The following is a 25,583-nucleotide window of genomic DNA, read 5'->3' as shown; positions in this document are numbered from 1 at the left end:
TATGAACCACTAAATTTAACAGATATTTTATGATGACTTCTAATATTTATTTATGTTGCAATAGACCCCAGTAAGTCACAGTTCTGTAAACTTGCCATCTTTGTCAACTCAGCTTTCTGGGTTTTACAATAAATTCGTAACATTTTTCTGGTAAAACACAAGCATACTTCTCTCACCCATGAGGACAATATTATAATGCACCCCTCTCTCAGATATAATGAAGGCTTAATAGTTTTTAAAATTAACTTATCTACAGAATTAATGTTCTTAAGCAGAGGTTAGGAAGTTGGTAAAACAGTGCCCAAAAAGCTCCACCTCCAACTGTGTTAGCTAAATAAAAAAACACAAGCCAAAACTTAAAGTCCTTGCTTTCTAAAACATATCTCTGTAGAAATCATCTATTTGTTCTGCTAATGTAGACAAAAGTATACAGCAGGCTGTTCGGGGAATAACTGAATTCTAAATTCAATTCACAGCATTGCTCTTAGTCTTAAAACTCCTCTGAAAATGTGCCCACCTTGCTATGTTCTCTTCCATCCCATCCCTTACTCCAACCAAAGTCTTTCCTCTGAGTTCAAGTGCAATCCCAGGTTAGGCTCTTAATCATTGTGTCTCATTTTTTTACACACAGAACTTTGCAAAAACAATACAGGATTCACCAGGGTGTCTATGGACCATTTTGACTGAAGAAGTGCAACTAAATAATATAAAGATTTTCTAACTATAGATATCTAAAGTCCCCTTTTTAGTGGGATCTCAAGTAATAACTTTTAATCATATAAAAAATTGTGCAATACAAATCTTGTTTTTCCTCCAGTACAATACAGAGATTTTACATAGATAAAATCTATCAAAAATAATTAATATCTGGCATTAATATAAAAACCACACATTTTCTGCATCAGCACTATCTGAACTGAACAAGTGAGTATTATGCCAGACACTTGCTAGACAGACCACTGTATCTCTCTTCCAGCTGGCACCCCATCTATTTCATTAATAGTAAGAGGATTATCACTATTTTACATACTGAAACAGACAGTAAGGATGTTGACAAACTCTGATAACTTAGCAACAACAACACTAAATGCTGCATATCACGGCCTTTAACCCATCTCTTGGTTTGCTGGCCATACAGCCAAGGCCAGCCTGTGCCCAGTCTCCCACTTTACAGCGAGGCCTGTCAGCACCAAGTGCTCAGAGAAATACACCCACATCCACACCAAAGGAATTCTCTGAGCTCTCTGTGGGATAGTAGAAATTTTCAACAATGGAGAAGCAAGGAAGTACAGAAGGACAATAAGGTTCTCCAGATCAAAACATTCAAAAGTTCAAGGAACAACTTGAAATTTAGAGAGAAAATCTGAACACAATTCTGAGTTCAGATATAGCAAAAAACCTACATTGTTTCCTTTAGGTCCTTGTCTCAGGCAATTTGTATCACCTGTTTATCCATTGCATTAAAGCCATCAGTAAAACCGTATCAGTGAGGTGATTGGTCCAGCTAGTGCTGAAACAATAGAAAAATGTTCAGTATTCATGAGGAGACCCATATTCATTGCTAATATTAGTAACCAATACACTGCAGTTTGGAGTTACTTTAAAACTCATTTCAGTATTTTTACTAAAACCAGGACAATGCAGAAAATTCTCTGCTAAATGCAGTGTTTAATTATCCTCAAATAACCTTTTAATTATCCTCAAATAACCCAAACATACAGAAGTGGCACATACTTCTTGGGGCACAATGTAGCAAAGAATAGTTAAAGATTTTGCATGTTTTTCAGCTATAATTATTATCAGTGAGGCCTGTCATACACTGTGACTGTGAAGTAAGTTAGTGAGTTCATACCCTGCAGCAAGACCTCCTTTGTAATTCCTGTTTCAGCTGGAAATTCTTTGAAGAGATGATTGAACCATATCGCCTCCATGAAAGCTGCAAAGATATAACAACTGCTGAGAAATTAAAGCGAGAGAGTCCATGGAAAATTACAGATGCAGAGCTGGAAGCATTCAAGGAGAAGGTAAAGCCTCGCCTACCTTTTTCCTTATGTACCTTTTCTTACCCTCCAGATGTTTGAAGCGATTAGCAAGAAACAGTGAAATACCAGATATGGCATTAGAAACATGGCATGTACAAACCTGTATTTGATATTTACAGATTGGCTTTATATTGTAAACACTGCAGAGGTGTGTTATGATTACATTATTGAGCTCTCTCAGACCTTGGTATGTTTACACAGTATTTTCCAGGCTGATGAGAAGCTCTGCCCACATCAAAGCCAGCCAGATGAAAACCACCTCTGAACCAGAAGCCACACAGTTTCTGCACTGAGCCTGAGCTAATTGGGTCTGCTGAGGTTTATTAAATGGCTCCACTGTTTTGGAGCCTGAATCTCTTAGGTGCAGTTCCAAACATTCACCACTTTGGGCAATTTAGAACTGAATCCAGACACTTCAACTACGGCAAGAAATTTCTCCAAAGGCAGCATGAATTCTTACCAGAATGGCAGAGTGAAGACTAAACCAGTCTGCCATGGAGAAGCTCTCCTGCAGTTCGGAGGAACTTCAAGGCTGATGCTGGCTGATCCTCTGGGTGAATTACAGATCAGTCTGCTCTTTAAATTCGTTGGAAAAATACCTTTTTACCAATGAACTTCCAGGCTTCATCAGGCCAGTGACAAAAGGATGGAAATTCTTTCACCCTTAAGAGACAAATTCTCACAGAGAATTAATCTAGCAATTTTAGTTATGCTTCCTGTGGAATTAACCTGAGTACACTGGGACTTTAGTTATCTCCACTTTATGGCGCTGATAACTTCCTCAGCAGAGCAAAGATTGCGACTCTGAGCTCAGAGCTGTCAGAAGTCACAGCCTGACATGCTAACATAAGCAGAAATCAATGGTGATTTAAGATAACACACTATACTACCGACTGCAGCAGCTGGGAAGCAGACTGACTGCTCACTGTATTACCCTCTTCATGGAGCTGATAACCAGCAAAAGGTTATTGTAGTTAGCTATGGGCAGAAAACCTTAGAATTATTCTCACCTTAAATTATCAAAAATTGAGAGTCAGAGCCCATAAAACACCTCAGTATAAAAGACAATAGGAATATAATCACAGACACTTGTGTGCAGAACCAGTGAGGATACAAAAGAAAAAAAGTACCTGATAAAGCTTGGTATTGCCTAGGCCACTAATTAAGGAACCAGAAAAATTCCTCAAAAGTTGAAAAGAGTCAGCAAAATACAAAAATGGCAAATTACTCTGTAAAACAAGAAAAGCAACAAATAGGTTAGTTTACACATCTGGAAAGACATACCCCTTATCTTCAAAAGTAGGGCAGTTCTGGGAATTTTACGGAGGACATTAGAACACATTTACAATTCAACAGAGAAAAACCTGGCAGCACAGATAAAGGGTGATGTTATAGTATGATTCTCATGAAGTAACAGCCGGCTAAATTATATGGGTTCTTACCTACATAACATGTACAACACTGAAATATCTGTAGAGGAAGAAAATTTGATGTCTGAATGGAGAAAAACCTGCTTTTTACTTTCTCCAGGGAAAGAGAAAATAATTTACAAAATCAGTTAAGATACATCTACCTTACACAAACCTGCCCTGGTCTCTTGTTCCCTGTGACTTGTTAAATTTTAAAAATTTTGAGAACTTGACCATAAAGTAAATTCAGTACAAAAATAATCCCTATCCCCAGGAAACTTTACACAGGGGTGAACCATTAGAGTGGCCCTAATGTAACTATACAAAACAAAAAGTGTGGCTCAGCCTCTTATTTTGCCATTGCTGAGACTCCGGACCCCAGAGCAGACCTGGCTTCCAGTGATGCCAAACAGCAGAAAATCTTGCAGGCAAGGGGGAGTGTCGAAGTCCATAAAACACCAGAACTGAGGATCACTGACCTAACAGATCTTTTTCTTTTCCCTGCTGTGTTTTAATCAGAGCTACCGCCAAGTCCGTCTGAACGAACTCTTACAAGAGCATTCGAGAGCAGCCAACCTCATTGTCCTGTGAGTTGCAAGATTTTTGATTCTAAGAATAATGTGTAATGGGATTCTGAACTCGAGCTACAGAAACCCTTGTGCTAATTCACTGAGCACAAAAGTAATCTTTTAAGTACCTTCTGGAGGACTTGCATCTGGACTGATGGTTCTCTGTGACTGCACTGAATGTGAATCTTTCCTGGTGATGAAGCAATTGTACAAAGGAAAAGAGGCCACCAATAAAATTACAAAAAAAAAGGCCCTTTCTAGAATCAATTTTCATTTACAGACACATTTTTATACACAGTTTCAATAAATTAGCTTGCACTTGTGATACACAGATAATCCTCTACACTTCTATTAATTCAGTCTCAAAAAAAGGGGTGGTCATGTAATGCTTACCATAAATTGACCCATATTTTAAAACTTCCATCTCACAGTAACTGCAGATCAGAAAATAGGCTGATGGAGTACAAAACTGTGCATGTGTTGCATTTTTATCCTTTTTTAAAAATTATACTATTTGTGAGTTTTATGACCCCAATATAATTCTTTACCAGTTTAAGGCTACAATCACAAGCAGCTCATGTCCAATACAATCAGGTGATCAAGGGTTTGCAAATTAAGGCCTTATGATATTAAAACAATCTAGTAGTCTTGTAGAGATGTATATGAACAGTGATGTTCTCTGCTTAGTATTTAATGAGAAGCTTGGGCTACCCTTGCCTTCATAATGATAATTTTATTTTTCCCTCTGCCCAAACAGGAGCCTCCCTGTGGCAAGAAAAGGAGCAGTGTCTGATTACCTGTACATGGCTTGGCTAGAAATTCTCTCCAAGAACCTTCCTCCAATCTTAATGGTCAGAGGCAACCACAAAAATGTACTGACTTTCTATTCTTAGAAAAATATCAGTGCCTGGAATATGCCTTTCTTGATTCCAACAGCTACGTTTTTAATGGCAATGGGTCATCAAAGACACACTACTTTAATACAAATCTAAAACTTTAATAATTGACAGATATTTTTTCAAAAATTCAAAGCAACACAGCCAAGTACTAGACAAAAAATGTAAATGGTCCCTGGTAGTGTTACACTCCAGTACAGGCAAAAGAAGGAAAATCTACCTATAAGTCATATGAGACAGCAAATACTTTGAGCACACAAAGAAGAAATTCTTCTGATTTTATAAGGTATTGAAAAAGTTTTTGATATTTATCCTAAAAAGCAAAAATTAACTGTGATAATATACAAAGCATTAAATCTCTAAATAATTATTTCAAATTGCACTATTATAGTTGCTAATGGGCACACAGTAGGATTAAAATGAAATGCACCAACTTGTGAGACAAAAACCCGTATGGTATCCATCAGGTGTAAGTCATGAACTGATACAAGTAGAATATATGCAATGCTTTTTGATTAATAGTGCCAAATTAAGACCTATGCCTACAGCAGATGCTCTTACCTAAAATGTTCTGCTAATTTAAATTAATTCAAAAACTTCTGATTTAGAGACAAAAAAAAAAATTAGATCTCAAAAAATATGGACTCTATTAAAAGACTTGATAATGCAATTTAAAGCTCTGACATGCAATGGATTGTGTGATTGAAATAATTAAATGTGGCAAGTAAATTTCACCAAAAAATTAGTAAAACACTAGATATTCTGACAATTTTTGCTATGAATGTTAGGGTTAATACAATCTGACACTATACACTGGAATAATATGTACAGTGATTTATGTGATTAGAAAACAACAAAAGCTCATTAGCTGAATTGAATGCCTTATTTTTGATTTATATAAAACATTTCTCTCTTTTTTGACTTTCTAAAATAATATTAATTATACACTAACTTTAAATAAAGGCAATTCATTACTTTGTGTCATTTTTCTATTTTCTACTCTGCAACGTTATGGTATTTTATAATTTCAGCTGTCAAGAAAAGCAGCTTCTCTTTTTAATGGGTAAAGCTATATCCTACGTGTAAGCATTATTTAAATTAAAGACCATCAAGAAACATTGGCTAATTTATTTTCTGTAGTCCTGCAACTCCTTTGCAGAGACCAACCAACATCTAAGACTCATGAAAGCCAAGGAACCCTGAATTTTACTAACTGTATATTTTAAAGCAGGCCTCAGCTTCCATCTTGTTTGAATTATTAGAATTTAACTTGTAGTGGATTTAGCACTCCATCTCCAAAAATGACAAATATTTAATATTCATATTTTTTCTGAGTTCAACAGCAGCAATTCAGCAGAACATAGTAATGTCGCACAGTAATCCATGCTTTATTTTCTCCATCTATTAAAGGCAGGATATTAAATATTGATATTTTCTCATAATGTTCTTCCTTTGCTTCTTACACATTTACAATCAGGCTGAAGGATCATTTTACAATCTAACTGCATTACACAGAAGTTTCCTCCATATACCAGACTTCCTGCACAACTCTGAGCCAACCAAAGCTCACATTCTGCACCTGCAACACAAGGAAATTATTCTCATCCTTCACAGTGACGTCAGCAGTGATACTGGACCTGGTTACATGCTGTCAGGTCCTTGCAGTTCATCGTAGAACTGTAATGGTCACCATCCTGTCCACCTCACCTCACACACTATCTGAATGGCAGCCAGCCAAAGCCAAGCCTTTAGGGAGGCTCCACCCAGGCTCTGTGTATTTCTTATCACAATCTACACATGGACCTTAATACACTTCTATTAAGCCCTTTAATTATGTACATGACTGGGGATTGTTTCCTAAAGATTTCCAAGTACTGTAATTCTCAGTCTAGAGGGAACATCGACCCAAACTTTTCTGGGGGACCTAGGCAGATCCAAAAAAGAGAATGAGCACGAAATGAACCAGCAATGGCACTTTGAATAATATTCACACTTCTCTCTCACAAACACACTTCTGTGGGCATTGGAGAAATAAATCCCAGGAGATACCTTTCTAAATAAAGTCATCAAAAACTAAGTACTAACATATACATTTCTATAGAATTTCTTGCTTGAACTACAGTGATTAATTAGAAGATGTACCCACACAACAGTGTAATGGGATAAACTCAGGATGCAACAGCACTTAACTACCTGAAGGTGTTATTTCCACAAATTCACAAGTAATTTAAACAAAGTATTTTCCTAACAGCTTCTACTTCCTGTTCCTCACCATGATTTCTGAACGTGTGTGGACCAATTTGGAGAGTATACTAATTATTGACTATCTTAAATTGCAACTTTGATTGCAAAATATTGTTAGTCCACCTTCCTAATTTCCAACTCTGTAAGAGACACTTCTTTATGTAAGTTATGCATAAAACAACTGCTGAATTTTAGCCATAAAGTTAGTAACTAAACCCTAATTACATGTTTGGCATATCTAGGAAAAAATACAGCTCTAATGCAGTCTAGCATATTTTTAGCTTATATCACACTACCAATTCCACAAGTTTATATAATTTAGGCTGGATTTGGTCAGCTGCGACAAAAGCAAGCATAGGTAAAGTGACCAGGGACATTTAAGTGTGAAAATACCATTGCTATGAAGCAAGAACAAAAGATATCTTGAATTTTGTTCAAAAGCCTAGATATCCTGCACAGCTAAGCTTGTGCCTAAGGGCCTGTTAAAATGATATCATTCCTCTCATCAGTGAATCTTATCTTTCCCTCCTAATGTTAGTGGAGCTCCAACAGGTATCACAGAAGGCATTTCATCATAGTTCAGAGACTACACTTCCCTTAAATCTTTTTACAACCACTGGCAAGTTGCCCATCCTGATCACATACCCCTAAAGCACGGTCCAGATTATGCTGTCCAGAACAGCATTCTTCCAATGTGCCTTTCACTAGATTTTTCAGTCCCCAACAGAGCTTCTTTTTGAGGGGATTGTTTCTTTGTTTTATTTTTAAATCAGCTACCCAACAGCGCAAGTAGAAAAGCTACCTAACCAAAAAGGCGCTGCATTGTGAGGATAAACAACTGCAACTACACTGCAAAAATCACATTGTTATCCTACTTCACACTCAAAGGAGTTTCCACTCAATCTTCATCATCACAAAGTACAAAGCTCCAGTCACCAGCATAGGAAATTTCATCTGTCTTAAACCTCTGCAATTTTCATTACATCTTTGAAAAGTCCTACCAAAACCTTTCCTTGATTAAGCAATACTAATCCTCAGAAAATGTAGACATTTCTCATTTTTTCTCTCTTTTTCTCTAATTCCTTGAGGGATTTCAGTATCTTTTTAGCAAAAGCAGGTTCAGCAACTGATCATCAGTTTACAAGCAAGAGATGTCAACAGGCAACAGGTATCAGACTTCAGTTGTACATATGGGGCAAACAGCTACAATTAGTCTTCGTTACTACTGACTCTTTTAACTTCCTTTAGCTGTTTGTCACTTCCCCTCAGGCAAAGGTCCCTGACCTATCAGCAAAGCTGAGGGAACAGAATGAGAGTAATCCTCAGTACTTTCATTTTGACATTTCAGGGGTCTCCCTTAAACTTCTCCCTCTGGTGGTGTGGCTGTCATTGGACTTGAATGGAGTGTGGATCACTCCAAGAACCTGCTCTCCCTCCCTTGCTACCTCTCCAACTCTTGGCAGCAGAGCAAAAACCTTCAGTGCTGCAGCTCTTTGCTAAATGAGTGACTCATCCCTCAAGTTTTTGCAAGTCGAGGTTTTTGCAAGTGTTGTGCTTCAGCAGAGCTCAGGCAACTGCTTAAACATCTGTTCATGCTGGTACCTAGGGCACAGCCCTTTGGCAGCTGTGCAGGCCATCGAGACCATGGGGCCCGCATTGCTGAGGAAACACCTCACACTGGCCTTGACTCTGCAAGGAAAAATGGAAACAAACACACTGAGTTGCAACTCACGCTCTCCACAAACAAGTGAAATAACCCACAGTCATGCCACTGCTGGAATTTCATCAGAGGAAATTGAGTTTCAAACAAAATCAAACACACTAAGGTTGTCTGAAACAGAGTAAAAAGGAATGGCAAAATTCCACAACCCCCATGCTGTACTGCAAACATGCAATCAAAAATAAAGTTTCATTATAAACAGGCAACATCATAACAGACTTTTTAAATTACAAACCTTAATCATAGTGAAAGGGACAGCTGTGCTAAGTAGGAATGGGGTGGGAAGTCATTCTTAAAGCTATGGATTTTTTCTAATAAAAATCTTCATTTTAACCCCAAAGCTTTAGTGGGGAGAATTTTATGGCTATTACCCCTGAAAGAGGCTCTGTTTTCTTCCGTGTACAACAAAGCAGCTTCCACTCCTGCTGTCAGTCCAGGCAAAAAGGCAGATATTTCACTTTATCTCAGTATTGTTTTTCAAAGTCAGGAAGAAATGCCCCAAGGAAAGCAGCACTAATCAGTGATCAAGAATGCAGGAAGGTTTACTGACTATCTACAGAGTGAGCAACACATTCCCAGAACCAAGGTAAACTTGGTTTTCGACTTCCAGCATAAGTTGGGGGAGGGGAGGGAGGGTTCCCTTTGAAAAGATCTGGGAAAAAAAACAAGTTCAATCAGCTGAGTCCGTTCCCCTTCGTAATATTTTTTGAAGAGTCCTCCTGTTATTCATGGACTTCCAGGCTACCTCAAGCACAATTTAGAACCCAGCCTGCCTCACCAAGCCTGGCCATTTATAAAATCGGTCCTTTTCTACACTACAATTCAGGATGCAGTTGCAAACTCTATAAAGCCCTGCTTGTATAAATAAACATTTACAATAAGATATTAGTTTGATACAACTTCAATTTTTTGATAGCTTACATCAGAAACTATAAAATACTTTAAGTAGTTTTTTCACGTGGATCTGTGTTACATACATATTCTCGTTCAAACAGTCCATAATATTTAGACTGAAAATACTGTACAGGAATAAAAGAAAGCCCAAATTGGGACATCCTTAAAAATACCTTTCACAACTGAACTGCAATGTGTAGTAAAGGTTTCACTGCCATCTGGCTGCATTTAGAAAATGTAACATAGCAAGGAGACAATCACATACACTTAAAGAGTTTAAAACAAAAATCACAAAGACTAGTTGTTTGACAAAATTGAGACCAACAAAAAGAATCCAAAAGTATGTAGCAATTCTGCAGTGAAATACCTCCATTAGCCTCACCAGGGACAGTTTTGAAACTATGAATCCAATGGATAGTCTTTTCAGCCCACAGCAGAGAGCCATGGGGGAATTCAGGAAATTCACTATTCCTAGGGATATAGATACATCCTGTAGAATATATCTATATATCCTGTATACATATATCCTATAGATAGAAAGACATAGGAAAATACAGGAAAAACAGGGGGGAAAATACGTCACAAATGGAATGGAAAGAGGGCAGCGAGTATTAAAGACAATGAAATAATTAAGTCTTCTGTTCCAAGACAGAAGAACAGGTCAGGCCGAGCACTGACGTGTTTTCCCATCCATCGCATTGTCAAGAATTGTTCTCTTCATAAGGCAAACGCTTCTGTCTTGGCCTGACCATTTCTAAAGGAGTCTCCTGCCTCTACTCTGTGCAGCGTGCTCTAAGATCTGCTTTAACAGCAGGATTCGACTGGATGCTCTGCAGAGGGCCCTCCCAGCACCCCGTGACTGTCGGAGGACCGCGGCTGTTTGCAGGCCGCGGGGCTGCGCGCCGTGCTTGGCCTCGCTGGCTGTGCCAGGCGGGAACGAGGGGCGGCCCCGCGGCTCCTCTGAGGGGCCGGGACCTCCCGCGCCGGCCCCGGCCCCGCCCGCCCGTGCAGCCGCAATCGCGTCCCCCGGCAACGCTGCGCGGCCCGCGGGGTCCGCACGGCAGCCCTCAGCAGCGCCTTCCCCGCGTCCCGAGGAGCGCCGCGGGCCGGGCTGCTGCCCGAGGGGCTGCGCCGGCAGGTAGAGCCCGGGCAGCGGGAGAACGGAGCACCGGCGCTTCAGCCCGCGCCCCGTGAGCCGTGCGGACCGCGGCGGGGAGCGCCGGGCGAGCGGTCCGATCCATGGCGCGCTTCCCGCACGGCGGCGGCGGCACTGTGTTAGCCCGGTGCCTCCGGTGGCTCCGGCAGCCCTGCGGGCGCTGTAAGGAGGGGTGGAAGAGTTGCGGGGTAGCATATGCTGCCCAGCCCGCAGCCCTCAGGAGATTTGGGGTGGATACACGCTCCCCAGCCGCACCACAGGCCCGTTCTGCGCCCCTCGGAGGGCGCCGGCTGCGACGCAGTGGCTGCGGTTTGGGGAGACGGGGGAGCCCCGACTGATACACGGGGCGGGACCCTCAGGGCGGGTGCGGGGTGCCCAGGAGGAGCTGGGCGAGGCCATTCTCACTGAGGGGGGAATGGGGTTGTGCCGCGCCCAGAGAGGCCGCGGACGGGCCTGTTTCCCCCCTTGCTCCCGCCCCCGTGGGCCGCGCCGAGTTTTGGCGGGTTTTTTGGCGGGCGGGTGGCCGTCCATCACAGCGTCTTTCCCGGTCCCTCAGCCATGCCTGCCTCCGAGGCCGTGCCGGAGCCGTCCCCCAGCAAGAGGCAGAAGGGCTCGGGGCCTGGAGAGACCTCCGCGCTGCTCCGCTTCACCAAGCTGTCCGAGAATGCCTTCACCCCCTCCAGGGGTTCCCCGCGGGCTGCGGGCTACGATCTGTACAGGTGAGGGTGGGTGGGGGCGCGGCACCCGGGGCGGGAGCCCGCGCTCGGTGCCGCCCCGCCCGGCGAGCCCTGGGCACGGGACTCCGGCAGCTGAGAGGACCCTCGGGCTTCTTGCGAGCTGAGCCCCTGGACAGTCTTGCTGGCCATGCAGGAGAAGAAGCCGGAGCTGACCTAGTCGTAGCTCTCTTGCTCCTCTATTCCTGACCATTTTCGGGTGTCTGTGGTCTAGCCACGTTACAGCATTAATTTCATCAGGCACAGGATGCAGCCGTTGGCTAAAAGTCAGGCTTGACTTTTTGACATAGCATCCAGAATTGCTGTTGGTGCTCCCATTGGCCAGGTTGCGTTCCTGTTGAAAGGAAAAAATGGGAGTGCACGTAGGCCCTCCTTGCCAGCACTTGTGCTTTTCTGCTTTCCTCTTGGCTCCGGGGTTGCTGCCTGCCAAAGGCCTTGCAGCAGTTCGATAGTGCTCCTAGCTGGAAACCACGTGGGTTGATGTACAAACTTTGGATTGTTTGAATTAATAATAGCCCTTATTCAATGTCTTTCACTATGTGCAGGAATACCTGTAGTTAGATGTGGTTGTTTGCAGTGCTTCTGTGATCAAGTCACTAGTTTTGAACGAGTGAACTTTGCTGCCACCACTTCTAACTTACCTTTTTTAGTATTACATAGAATAACCAGCCTTTTTCTTACTTCACCTCTCTGACTTCTTTCCTGAAGACTTACTGCATCACATTTTACCCTTCTTTTCTTTTTATCCTTTTTATCTCACCAGGTTTGTTTTTGTTCTTGTTCCAATGTTGCACTGTAGACCTGGAAAAAGTCTGTTATATAGAAAATCTTTCAGTGCTTCCCAGTATTTAAAAAACAATTCTTTGTCAGGGTCAAGATATAACAAGTACTGTCACCACTGCTTTTCATTAGGCCTCCAGATGGGTAGCTTCATCAAGTTCTTAAAATCTTTGTAGTTCAGCGTTCCTGGGAGAATCATGGGAATCATGAACTGTCAGACTGCTTAGAAACAGAAATTGTTGCCTAAAAGTTAACTTAATAGATTATTAATTTTAATTATAACTGGTTCATCTGCTGTAGAAAACTTAATCAGACTGTATTATTCATAAAATTTCTGGTTTTGCACAAAAAAATGCAAAACCACATTCACCTAATGGTTACTTTAAAGTTAAACTTGTATTTTTTGTCTATCTTACCAATTAATAAAACATTTCAAACTGGCAATTGCAGGAGTGTTCTGTTCCAATGACACATCTGGAATCTTAAACTAGCACTATCAGATTGGCAACATCTTCGTCTTTTAGGATCTGCATTAAATTTTGCAAACCTGTACATATTTGTTGTTTACATTTCATGGTGTAAATGCCCAGGCAGATAAATTCTGAGTAATTTTGTACCTTAAGTTACAGTAAAGAAACTTTAAAAAAATTTCTATATAAACTAGTATTTCTTTCTTTAATGTAGCGCCTATGACTGTGTGATACCGCCCATGGAAAAGGCTGTGGTAAAAACAGACATTCAAATAGCACTCCCTTCTGGATGCTATGGCCGAGTAGGTGAGTACACAGCTGTCAAAAGGCTGCAGAGTCATTCTAGAACAGGTTTGACACCATCTTCACATTTAGATTCTGCCTAAAGCTTTCAGGATTTGTCTACACAAAAAAGGAATTCCATCTGACTGTGTCATTTACTAAATCTTGTAGTAAAGATTTTCCTGTTACCTGTTGTCAGATACATTTGAGGTTTGGTGTATGATCATTCTTTAGTCAAGTGACAAAAGGATGATCAGCAAAGATGCTGGTACTCTACATACAACTTTATAGGCTCTGCAGTAGTTCATTATTTCTCTGCAGTTTCAGAATTCAAGTCACAAAGATTAATAGGTAATGAACATACAGAAAATGCATCCCTGGATGTTTAAAAATTAACCCAGAGTACCAGTGCAGTAGAATTTGATTACATATTGTGACAGAATAGTTGAGAGAACCTCTACATGATATTCTGTTTATTCTGTGCATTTTTTTATCTGAATTATGTATAAATTCTTAAAATAAAAAAGCACTAGCCACCCCAGTGAAAGAACATGATCAGAGTTTGCCATGCCCTTTTATGTAAAAGAACACATGCATTTCTCTTATCCCAAAGAAAATTTTGAAGATAATATAATTTTTAGCTCCTCATTACAGTAGGCTAAGGTAAGTAAAAGCCCAAATCCCCACACATAATTTACCTATGTATAATAATGCTTAGGAAATTGCTTGCCAAATATTGTTTTCCTTCATAACTTAAATGGATTGACCTAATATTCTTCTGAGATGATGCTGATCCAGTGGTAGTTACCAAAAATAAACCAAGATTAGACAGTCTTGGTCAGCTCTAGTTGCTTTCCTTGGAGAAACCTACTCTGCAATTGCAGGTCAAATAAAGATATGTTTCCATTAACTAAAGATTGCAATTTTATTGCAACAGCCTGTTGCAGCTGTTATTCTCTTTACTATATATGTAGACTCTTGCAGTAATTCCTGTAATATGTTTATTTTGAAAAGACTGGAAACAATTGTTATTGCCAAGACTGTGCAAACACACTGTATAACCTATAAATACAGTATTTTTAAAGAAACAAATTGTAATACTTTAAAAAAAATTATTTTCTAGCACCACGTTCTGGTTTAGCTGCAAAGCATTTCATAGATGTTGGAGGTAAGTTCTTTGTTCTTTTTATTAAGGCTTGGTAAATATTGATCACATTGTAACATGCAAATAAATTATGGTTTCTTGGGTACTCTGTGAAAAGGAGATACCTGGGTAACACCTGAGAGAGACAGGTCATAATAATTATGTTAAAACTTGCTTAATTATAAAAAAAAACAAAACGATTTTTTAAAATAATAATTGTATCATACTTCTGTAGGCAGTGCCTGCCATAGAAGTTATCTTTTGACTTGGGCATTAAAGATTACTTCTTATATGCTGTTTTCTCCCGGTTTTTTAACGAGTAAGTTAACTTGAGAATTGCAAGTATTTCTAAATTTTCAAAACTCAGGGGATACTTACAGTGTTACTAGCACCTTAATTAGGAAGCTGTTCAGAAATACAAGAGTAAGCTAGTTTTATAGCCTTGGTACTTGAATATAGCTGTCTGACAATCATTTCCTTACAGCTCTGATTCTGTTACCTTGCCAGAAATACAGGGTTTGGATCTGTGCAAATCCATAGCTCTCAAATGAAATGTTAGAGTTAAGAGCAGATTTCTACTTGACACTGAAAGAGCTGAAGTTAGCAGAACAAATGGAGCCTGAATTTAGTCCAGCTGTCTTGATTTCAGATAGGGTATTACTACTAAAATTAGTAGTAGAGTGGTAAAGCATTTGATATGTGATGGTGTTTTTCAGTTCCTTTTGCAAGACTGATTAGCATTTTTAGATGTGTCAGTATTTGCATATATATTGTTAGTTGTACATCAGAAGTATAAAGGATGTCATTATGAGATCCTGAAATCATTTATTAATCTAAACCTTATCTAATCTAGTTATCTTACACACTGATATTTACTAACTGAGTATCTGGAAATTCTCATGACAGCTGGTGTTATTGATGAGGATTACAGGGGAAATATTGGTGTGGTACTCTTCAACTTTGGCAAGGAGATGTTTGAAGGTAAGTGTTAAGCCTGGCAGAGTCTATTTTTCAGCCATCTGACTTGGGAATGAGAAACTAATTTTTTCTTTAAAAGTTTATGCAGAAGTAGAACTAGCTAGGAACATTTTTCTTCTCTCAATTAAGAAAAACATAGATACTTAATAATGTCCTGTCAAGGGAATATGAAAAGATTCTATTCATAGCAAATTAAGCAGCATGCAAAAAAAAAACACCCCCAAAACCACCATACTACCACAAAAGCAAACCAAAACATCTCTACTTAGCTAAGCTTTAGATTCACAAACTGTACTGAAATGCAACTTTGTATTAAGTTAGTGCCTTTCCCTGAAAAAAAAAAATTAACTGAACAGTATTTGAGAACAAACTTCTCAAGAATCCTGGGAAATACGGGAAACAAAGACAGGATTTTCCTTTTATTACGCTGTCTTTCTGCAAAAAGCCAGTTTTACGTTTCAGTACCCAGTTACAATGTATGTGCTTTTGTGGCCTCTTCTGCATCTTCACATCACAAGCTGTTTGTGGAAATCCTGTGAGCCAGATTGGTTACTAGTGAGAAACCCTGTTTTCCTTTTATCAGTTTGCCTTTTTGCCCCCAAATTTCTGGGTCTAGTTCAGAAAAGGAGGTACATTATCCATACATCTGTCTCTCCGTCTCTGCAGTACTTATGCATAACGACTTAAGATGCCAGAGTATGGCAGCAGGAATGACTGGAAAGACCTTGAGCCGATACAGCTGCTGACATTCACCTTAGAAGGATCAAACAAAAGTTATCTTAACTTGTAGTTTTCTGGGTCTGTTAACATCTGTTTAGCTAAGTTTCAAGTAAGCATTTTCACTTTTACTATATTCGGATTCTTGAAAGGAGGTTGTCTGAAGTCTGTATTCATTTTCACTTTTTTGAAGGAGCTAATAATATTTTAACTTCTCTGCAGTTAAAAAAGGGGATAGAATTGCCCAGCTCATCTGTGAACGCATTTATTATCCTGAGCTAGAAGAAGTTGAAGTAAGTAGCCAAAAGAAAATATTTCTGCTTTTTTCAATGATTATTAGTTTAAGATACTTGTATGTAAGATGAAATTTATTATATAGATAAATACTTGATTAAAATTACTTTCAGTGCTAAAACTGCATAGCAGCAGTGCTGCCTGAATGAGTCTTGATTCTTTATACATACTTGTATGGATTTGTTTTCTTTTTTGGTAAGTTTTCAGAGTTTTTGTGAAGCAGTTCAGTATATACTAGAAATGGTTGTCTCATAAGCATTTGTTTAAGCTTGTACAAAAGATACTCTAAAGTGTCTCATACATTTTTTGGCTTCTTAATAATAGCTCTTGTTACAACTAAATGATAGACAACATCTCTTGTACAGAAACAAAAAGCAAGTTAAGGAGTTAAGGCACTAAATCAGCTTATCATAATTGATGTCTTTCAGACTCTGGATGATACAGAACGTGGTGAAGGTGGCTTTGGCTCTACTGGAAAGAATTGAAAATTACTTGAATGTGCTTCCTTTTTTTTTTTTTGTTGTTGTTGTTGCCCTGTTTCTAAATTTTCATCTGAATTAGACGTAGGATTTTTGGAGTACATAAAAATATTTCAAGTTTTATTGAGACTTCTCCCTATCTATCCTCCAGTGAATTTGTCTCCATAATGAGCCAGTGCATGACTGGCTTGACTTACTAGTTGATGGCTTATTTTTTCTTTCAAGATGTTTGGTCCACAGCAATAAGATCACATTGTTTATGTGGCATTTATACTGTAATAAATGGAAAAATAACCTAATGATTTTTTTTATTTTACTCACCTAAACTACAACAGCCAATTGTTCCCTTGCCAGTTTTTGTTAGACTTCTGAAAGCTATCTTCCATATGGCTCAGGATTTCATACTGAGAGCCTATTTCTTATCAGTGACAGTACCAATAGAACTTTCCACTCTCGCCCCTAAATTAGAGTAAGACAAAGATATTTAATATTGCATCCTCTACAACCTGTCCAAATACTTGTGTTTCTGTTCAAAGCCAGAGTTCTGACTTTGATCTTTAGCTGATCTTCAAGTGACCATTTTTTCAGCTCTAAGTGACTATTTTTCCACTTTACATAAAAGAATTAGAAAAGGCTCTGAAGCTCTCAAACACTTTTTTCCTGCAGCTGTCTGTACTTTAAGATTTTCTTATCTAGAAGATCACAGGTAAGAAATACTGTGCTTGAAGTTTTAGCAGTGGACAGATGAGCCTTTTGTAGGCTGATGTTCATACTGCTCTTCTGCTTGGTAGTTTCAGCTCAGGGTAATCCTGTCAGTATTAGTTTCACGTTCTTGTCTAGGACTGTTTTTAGTGAAGTAGGCCTGAAATACTACACATTTTATGCATTTTTTCCTGCCTGCCCCTGCAAGGAGCTGGAAAATAAAGAGTAGTGTGACAGCATTCAGATCCCTTCAGCCATGGGGATAGGCATTACACTGGCTTGGCAGTGCTGAAACGAGTAGATTCATCTTCATCTAGGGTAGAAGCCTTTTCCTCTAAGTGCATGATATGCTGATCAGTTGTTATGCTGTTGGTCCTTACCCCTCATCACAACACTGTACTTGTATCTGTACCCCCAGACAGACCATCAGGAGCAGGCACACACTGCAAAAGGCCAGTGTAAGCAAGGAGCGCATCATACCAATGCAGTCTAAATGAACTGGGGAAGCTGAGCTTGACACTAAGCTTCTTCAGTTCTGTAACCTGCCAAAAAGGAACTTAAAGGCCATTTAAAGGTCTTAAAATCTGTGATCCTTTTGTGAAAAGCTGTTTCCTCTTGCTGAACTGTAAGTCAAGAGAAAGTTTTGCTGCAATTTTTAGTTTCTACCTCCCAAAGCAAAAACCCAGCAGGGGTTTCATTAAAGCAAGTCCTTTTTTAAAAAAGATGCTACAAGATGGCCTCACTTGGAACAGCAACCTACAATGAAGAAATTGCAGTTCTGTTGATACTCATTATTTGTTGTACCTGATGGAAACTGATCTGATTTCCATTTTTGAAAATAATGCTAATACTATAGATTCTGAGGTAAGTATTTGCTAAAAAAAGCACAATCTCAGGAGCTATCTCAGACATGAGGAAAAAACCAAATTTACATATGCATGCCTGCTGTAACTTAACATAAAATCCATTATCTGTCATTAGCAGAAAACACCCACTTATTTTGAAAATCAGTGTGGTGGAGTTCTTTTCCATTGTTTCTCAGTACTTCTCTAGAGAAGCACATCATGAGTTTTAGATAGCTGCAAGGCCCTTCCCAGTAGGACCTTGGGATGTTTAACTGAGATGAGAAATGCTTTCAAGCACACCTCTACACTGAGCCTCCTCTGTGTGCACCAAACCATTCTTATACAATTCCTACCACTTGAACTCTCCACTTTTGGATAAAAATCCTAAACCAAAAATTTTGGCAGTAATACCGCTGCTACCATTGATCTTTAGTTCTTTCTTTCCCCCAGAATTTTAACCTGGTATTTAGTAGTTGAGAATTTAGGCACAGATTCCTCAGCTCAGCTACTGTTATATTACTCTATGGCACGTTAGGAATTTTTTTATCTATTTAATGTTTTCTAGATCAGCCACTAGATGGCACTTAAAGTCTGCTTTCTTTTCCACTTCTTTTTCAGAGGTATTTTTCAAAGATCTGTTCATCTATAATTAAGAGTTGATGACTCCCCCTGGGACTGTGTTGGTGGAAAGCAAGATGCAATATTTGAGTGAAAGCAGGCAAAAGTATAACCATTAAAGAGGGAACAATGACTATAATTTAAATAAGATTTGGGTGGTTGCAGTGTTTGCATAATCCCTCCTGGCATGCAAGAGCAGTAGAGAAGCCTGTGGCTTTTCTCTCCTGCTGCGTTTCAACAAAAATGGAAAATTGTAATGAACAGCAACATTTTTCCTATCTTTCGTATTCACTGTGTTCTTACTCTCTCTTCCTTCATTCCTTTTAGTGGAATGCAGTCTACTTAAGGATTGCATTGTAATGAAAGTAATGTATAGTCTGGTAAACTCTGCTTTGGATTTTCTAAATCAGATGCCTCTGGCTGCAAGTTCAGGATATAAATTAAAAATTACTTAGTACACGTTAACTCAGTAAGGGTGGGTGATGGATAGTAACCTGAATTATGTAAATTAAGGTTCCCTAGTTTCTGTATTAGTTGCTATTCCTGTAATAACACAGTTTGGATTTTGTCTTCCTTCTTGTATTTGTGTTCCTCCTCACCTTTTATTTTTTTTTAATTTTTTTGTTGTTATTATTAAATAGCTATTATTGTATTTTGGCTTAAAGATGGTTAAGTAAGTTTTGGTATTAAGTAAACTTCTATGACCCTGCCTATTTCCTGTCCTGTCAAACCTTTCCTTGTAAGAATAACAGTGTCCTTTTATTTGGTGGAGTGTAGCATGATGTTTTTGGCAGGGCCAACATTTTTGACTTGCATAAATTTGCGACCTCAAGTGCAAGAAAAGTGAATGCTTGCTTCAGTACCTCATGGTTTCTGCTTAAAAAGAAAAGTGTCCACATCACTAACCATTACAATTTCTGAAGGAAAATTATCAGCATACTTATTCCACCTGATTGCACATGACTGCACTCCCAAAGAAAAGAACCAGAAATAAAAGTAACTATTTTGCACCTAGTTATGTAAGTTACCGAAAGCCTGGAAATATAGGGCAGACTGTACTACCTTACTGGTTTCTAGAATTGGCACACATGGCACTTCCCTCACTAACAGCTATTTGGCAGTCTCTACCTCAGTAAGGATGTGATTCTGCAAAGTGTAAATTCAGGTCTGCTGCTGGGCAAAGAATGTCATTGCATGGTTAAAGGTTGCAGGATCAGGTCTGAAGTTAATTTACGTAATTATTTTCCTAAACTTTCCCTCCATTAACTGTGTGGTTATTTAGCTCTTTACCACTGAAGTGATGCTTTTTCCCCTACTCAGAACACAGCAAGAAAGCCTTTTACCCTGCCAAGTCTGAAAAACTGACAGATTCATTTTATAATTTGAGAGCTCTCATCCAGAAAGTAACTACTGTATTTTAACATGTAAAGTATGTTTAAAGAAACACATGTGAGCTGTGTATGTGTACTTACTAATTTCCCCTTAGATTTTGATGGGGTTTTTTTCATTGTTGCAAACATTTTACCTTAATTGTCTGGATTTAGAGAACATTTGTATAGTATAATTTGTAAAAATAAGAGTTTTGTATCAATCAATACTGCTCATAGCCTTGAACTGAAGAAAGTTATATTTTGTCTACTATTGATTGTAGCAAAGGAATTAGTTTGTTTTCATTTCGGAAAAGGAAAAACAAACAGACATGAATGTAACATCTTTGGCCGGCTTCTTTTAACATGAGTATTTTTGTGGTTTATGGATTCCTACTTTGAAAGGTTGTCTTCAAGTGTCCAAGACAAAATAACTATGTTGGAAGGAAACATCTTTCCTTTGCAGCTGAACTAATTGTCCGGTGTCTGGCAAGCACAGCAGTTATCCAGTGCTGTCTTACTGACACACCTCAGTCCTGATGACAGCCTTCCCACCTGCTTAGCTTACACTATTTTCACTGCCAAATTCCACGGACCCTTCCTTAGGGTGCAGGACAGCATCAAGGAATCCCACTTGTCAGATTTTCACAGCAGCAAACACAAAAACACTGGTCTCACTAACCTATGCTCCTGCATAGGAGTTAGTGCTGCCAGCAAGCCAAGCTGATCAACATTGCAGGTAATTCAAGCCACTTAAATTCTTCACGAGTATTTTTCTTCACTCTATGATTCTGTATCTTAGCAACATATATAGGCTGGAGCAGTCAAAGAAAAGGAGGTGTTTCGTTAGGGGAGAAAGTATGATATTTCAGTCCTGTTCTTACCTTTCTTCTCAACTTGCATTTAAGTCATTAGTAATGTGAGAAAACTGAAAAAGGAGCTGTGACAATGTCAGGAAATCATGTATTCACCAACAGAGAACTCATTGCTCTCCCTGGACATGAAGAGGAGGTGACTCCACTCATCTTGGTGAGGGTTATTTTGTTTGGGATGGGATTTTTTGTCTGGTTAGTTGGGTTTTAGTACTAATCATATCAATTAAGCTACTAAAAGTTCTCCAGGAAAAACTGGATAAAACTCACTGCCTGGAAGACTGCTACGAGATGTAAAGCCAAATTGCTGCACCAGGGAGGCAGCACGGTACTGGGTTTTTTTGTTGAAAATCATTCCTATTGTACACTGTTATCAGTTTCTAGCCAAGAAAGGTTTTAAGAGTGGCTTTAAAGAGGGCCTCATATTTCTGGAAGCCTGACAGAAGTGTCCCGCCCTAGGTCACCTGCAAAGAGCCCCCAGACTGCTGTTCATAACTTTCTCAAATGGCAGCTGAGTAAAACTGAATAATAGTCAAAACAGGCAAGCTTTCACTGTTGTATCTTGAGCAGGCTGGAGGTCTGCTGTGTTGGAGAAAGAAGCCTCTGTTTGCATTTACTTTTTATTTGGATGACCTTTGAGATGCTTAGCATTTACGGGGCAGCCTGGACTGAGCAAAAAAACATAGTTCATGCACTTCCAGGTAGTTTGGATCCTACAGCAGGATTTTTAGTTTTTCAATTTTGTCAGCTCCTGGCCACCTGCTTGCCAACAGAACCTGCCTATTTATTTTGACATCATTATTTTCTGCTAATAAAGTTGATTATAAAACTATGAGAACCTAAACTAATAACAACAAATTGGACTCTACGTCTGTCCTCTCCTCCTGAAGTTTTCTCTTTAAATGTACAGAACTAATGTACAAGGCATGGCTGGATATTTATTACAGCATGCAAATGATCACTGATTCCAGGGCTGCATACAAGCTAAATGAAAAATTATTACTCATTTGCAATTATTCCAGGAAATCTTGAGTAGCTGCCAAATAATAGAACAGCTGGATGAGAAGAGGGATAGGATCAGTTTAAGCTGGCACTCAGGCTAAAGAAACTCATGCAAAGTCATAGCCATGGGTGTCTGGAAGATTCAGCTTTATCCCACTGTGGAGCTGGTGCACAACAACGTGCGTTGTTACATGCAACAGCATCTGGCCAGAAAATGAGTTACTCCTCCAGTTTCCATTGGAGAACACCAAGTCCCTCTAGAGCCACAGATCAGCAAAAACACCACCACATCAAAATCAGAATCAGTGATAGGTTTGGTAATCAAGACACTGTTCTTGATACTAACCCAGGTTATAAATTACATGTGGAGTTTATTAAGAATACTGTGACAGCACAAATAGAGTAGATGGGGAGAAAGCTAAGGCCTAAGTCATATCTTATGATGCCTTAGGATCTCCCTCGATAAATCCTTTTTTCCTCATGCCTTTGCTTATTGATCTCTACCTTCTGGACCACCAAACTTTCATCTCCAGGTGTGCTATCTTCTAACAGGCAATGGTAGAAGTGATTAAATAGGAGGTTGAAAAATTCATATGAAACTTTCTCACTTCTAATGAACAACAGAGAAATAATTTGAACTATATTTAACTGGTAAAAAAGAAAAGTGCTTATAAGTTCGACATTAGAATCAAAATTACACCTAAGAGCAAAGCTTCTGGCTTAGCACTATAAAGCACATGCCAATAGTCCAGGGAAAACTATTCTTCAGCTCCATCATAGGTCTATTAAGTTGCTTCTTCTGCTGATAAAAGTGCATTCCACAGTCTCACTGGTCTGTGCATATTCCCAAAGTCTGGTGCTGTTGCTGGCAAAGCTTTATTATATTCCTACATTACATAGAGCACTGTGCAAATGCTAAACAAAAGAAAATAACATCCAACTGCTAACAAAGTTTTGGTATTCAGATTTCCCCCCTTTCCCATAGCCAAAGTGGCAGTCAGACAAAGGCTTCCTCTGAATTCTTGCTCATTGTGTGAAGCACAATTCAAACCATCACCAAGTGGTATTAATCATGGCCTTCCATAGCTCTATAGCTAATATCTTTAAAGTAATCCTGCATGCTAAACATGATTTCCAGCAGCTGAGAACTGTGAGACTGACACAGCCCTCATCAGAATGCTAAGGGTATTGGCATTGCTTTAAAACTACCTCTATACACAACTGAACAGTTTCTGTGCACAGACATCTTCAAGAAAAGTCAGAGGATTGCATGTTTTAATAGCTATGGAAGTATTTTATTCCCTCTGAAAAACATATTTGGGTTCATGTTTATTAATGCCCAATACTCAAGGTCAAAAAGAACATTCATATATTTGGCCAGAAGCATTGCTTTGCAAGAGATCAGGATGCCAGAAAGTTATACTTGATCAACAGTAGGTGCCCAGGGGATTTGAATGAAAACATTTGTAAGTATTAAATCAATAGCTGTCAAGATTCCTCTATCTATAAATCCAGTTGGTTTTAGTAAACATGCGTTGAGTGGTTTTAATTCACATAAGGAAAATATATTGGAATTATAGTTTTTTATGCATTTCTGGGACATGAGCTCACAAATTGCCAAAGAACTTTGGCACAATTAAAAGGAGTGAGAGTCAGACAGATACTTCAAACACTAGTCAGGGCAAATTTTGAATGTTTGCCAAGTGAAATGCAATTGATCAGGGTCTGTGCACTATTTACTACTGAGAAATGACAAAAATCTGTCTGAGGAATAATTACCGAGAGAGACAGCTGTGGGGTGGGACACAGCATTGACCTCATATGATCTGCATACGAGAAGTCATTAATATAGAATTACATCTGAGATATAATGTAGTCATAAGACTGAGGGACCTTCTCTCAGAGTTCCTTTTCTCCATCAAAATGAAACATAGAATGCTTCTATTATTCCAGAGGCTCAAAGTTATTCCTGAGGGCAAGAACTAGTCAGCTATGCCATACTCTCCCCAGGGATGCTGTGGAAACCCCTCTGGCTTCATGAAGACAAAGAAAGGAAAACGCACAGCCCAGAGAACAGCGCAGCATTGGCTGGTAGGTTGAGTAGATGACCTGACAGGTCTTTTCCATCTATAATTTTCTTCTGTGGCTTCGATACTGAAGGCCCTGTGGATATGCACAATGCTCTTGCTTTCCTGGAAGCCTTAATAAAGATCTAGTTTGGAACTCAGAAATACAACTAATACCACTGAGCAAAATATTCTAGTATGGGGTGAGAGGCAGCAAGAATGCCAGTGGGAACATGCCCCATCATGCTAGTTGGGTTTATTCTGGCCTTTAACACCAGGATCCCCTGAAATACTTGCATCAATACATTCTAATTGCAGTGGTTGTCAGCATGCTGCTTACTTCAATGCAGAAAACCCCTGATGCATAACCAGTTATTGTACTGTTTACCCAAGATAATGTTTGGATTTATAAGCTTACATGTCTGGCCTGGTCCTGAGATTTTGGTTCATTAGGAGATGCAGAAACTAATCTAGATATCCTCACTCTGCAACAAACATGTCAGTATTTCTTAGTCTTCACCTAGTCTGCCTATCAGAAGCCTCTATAGCACATCCACTTGTAAAGCTGGTACAAGCTCACAAAAGCCTTTGTCGGGTTTATTTATCAGTCTGAAGACCAGATTTTCTGCTTTATCCTGTTGCCACTGGAATTACTTAAGGGGCAAACACAATTCCAGTTCTACCTCAGAGTACAGCAGGAGGATTCACAATCTCTCTTGTCACCCAAAACTTGGTCACTTGCTTCTCCACAGCATATACATCAAAAGCCCCTAAGGCAGAACCAGTTTGTGAGCAGTTTCTGTTGGTCCTCGGAGCTGAGTTCCTCAGCCAGCAGCCAGTTTTCCAACAGTTTGCAAAGCCGAAAGATATTTTGCCAATACATCAACTAGATGAAATATGGTAGCATGTAGCCTACAGCAACCAGATCTGAATCTGGAAATCTGGCCTTTGGAGGACTGGTGGTACCAGAGGAATATTCTGACTCAGCTGGAGCAGCTTCTCAGATCTGAAGGAAACTTTGCCCAGTGGGAACTCACAGCAGGTCACAGCTCAGTTTCTCATGAGATTGGCCACATCTGTTCTCTTTTATGCAAGAGAAACACTTCATTAGGGCCCTATGTAACCTTCTGTTGGGCAATACTGGGCACTCCTGGTTTCATCAAAAGATGAATCAGTGGGTTCCATTATTGCTTCATACCTCAACAGTAAAGTTTTGGGTGGGTTCTTGGACAAGAATCTTGGCTCTGAAAGTCATGTTTGATATGGTAGCCTTGGACACAACCATACAATAATTCAAGCACTT

At 39.4% G+C, this 25,583-nt stretch overlaps 2 protein-coding genes across 4 annotated transcripts in view; both read left to right on the top strand.

Annotated features, from left to right (window-relative positions):
- Positions 1-5,890, top strand: part of SLC12A1 (solute carrier family 12 member 1) — a 47,041-nt gene extending 41,151 nt beyond the window's left edge. For both annotated transcript variants that reach the window (XM_058847207.1, XM_058847206.1), the window contains exons 25-27: positions 1,889-2,024; positions 3,971-4,038; positions 4,778-5,890. In XM_058847207.1, coding sequence (XP_058703190.1) covers positions 1,889-2,024; positions 3,971-4,038; positions 4,778-4,913 — 340 coding nt within the window. In that variant the 3' untranslated portion in view covers positions 4,914-5,890. The remainder of the gene's footprint in view (positions 1-1,888; positions 2,025-3,970; positions 4,039-4,777) is intronic.
- A 4,879-nt stretch (positions 5,891-10,769) lies between these two features.
- On the top strand, positions 10,770-17,110 carry DUT (deoxyuridine triphosphatase). 2 transcript variants are annotated; one of them, XM_058847179.1, is made up of 7 exons: positions 10,770-10,912; positions 11,487-11,649; positions 13,129-13,220; positions 14,320-14,364; positions 15,247-15,321; positions 16,258-16,328; positions 16,758-17,110. In XM_058847179.1, exons 2-7 carry the CDS (start codon positions 11,489-11,491, stop codon positions 16,812-16,814), a joined length of 501 nt encoding a protein of 166 aa, XP_058703162.1. In that variant the 5' UTR covers positions 10,770-10,912; positions 11,487-11,488; the 3' UTR covers positions 16,815-17,110. The 2 variants fall into 2 exon arrangements, with proteins under 2 accessions (XP_058703162.1, XP_058703161.1); XM_058847178.1 differs by having other exon boundaries at positions 10,863-11,092.
- The last annotated feature ends 8,473 nt before the right edge of the window (positions 17,111-25,583 follow it).

Source organism: Poecile atricapillus, chromosome 11 (assembly GCF_030490865.1).
Source record: "Poecile atricapillus isolate bPoeAtr1 chromosome 11, bPoeAtr1.hap1, whole genome shotgun sequence".
In the NCBI taxonomy this organism is placed as follows: Eukaryota; Metazoa; Chordata; class Aves; order Passeriformes; family Paridae; genus Poecile; species Poecile atricapillus.
This window is presented reverse-complemented; position numbering and strand designations above follow the sequence as displayed.

Bases quoted from the DNA above. Each gene is read 5' to 3' on its own strand.
- DUT (XM_058847178.1), top strand. From the start codon at position 11,014: ATGGCGCGCTTCCCGCACGGCGGCGGCGGCACTGTGTTAGCCCGGTGC. The intron at 11,650-13,128 runs GTGAGGGTGGGT...TCTTTAATGTAG, and splicing joins GCGGGCTACGATCTGTACAG to CGCCTATGACTGTGTGATAC. The intron at 14,365-15,246 runs GTAAGTTCTTTG...TTCTCATGACAG, and splicing joins GCATTTCATAGATGTTGGAG to CTGGTGTTATTGATGAGGAT.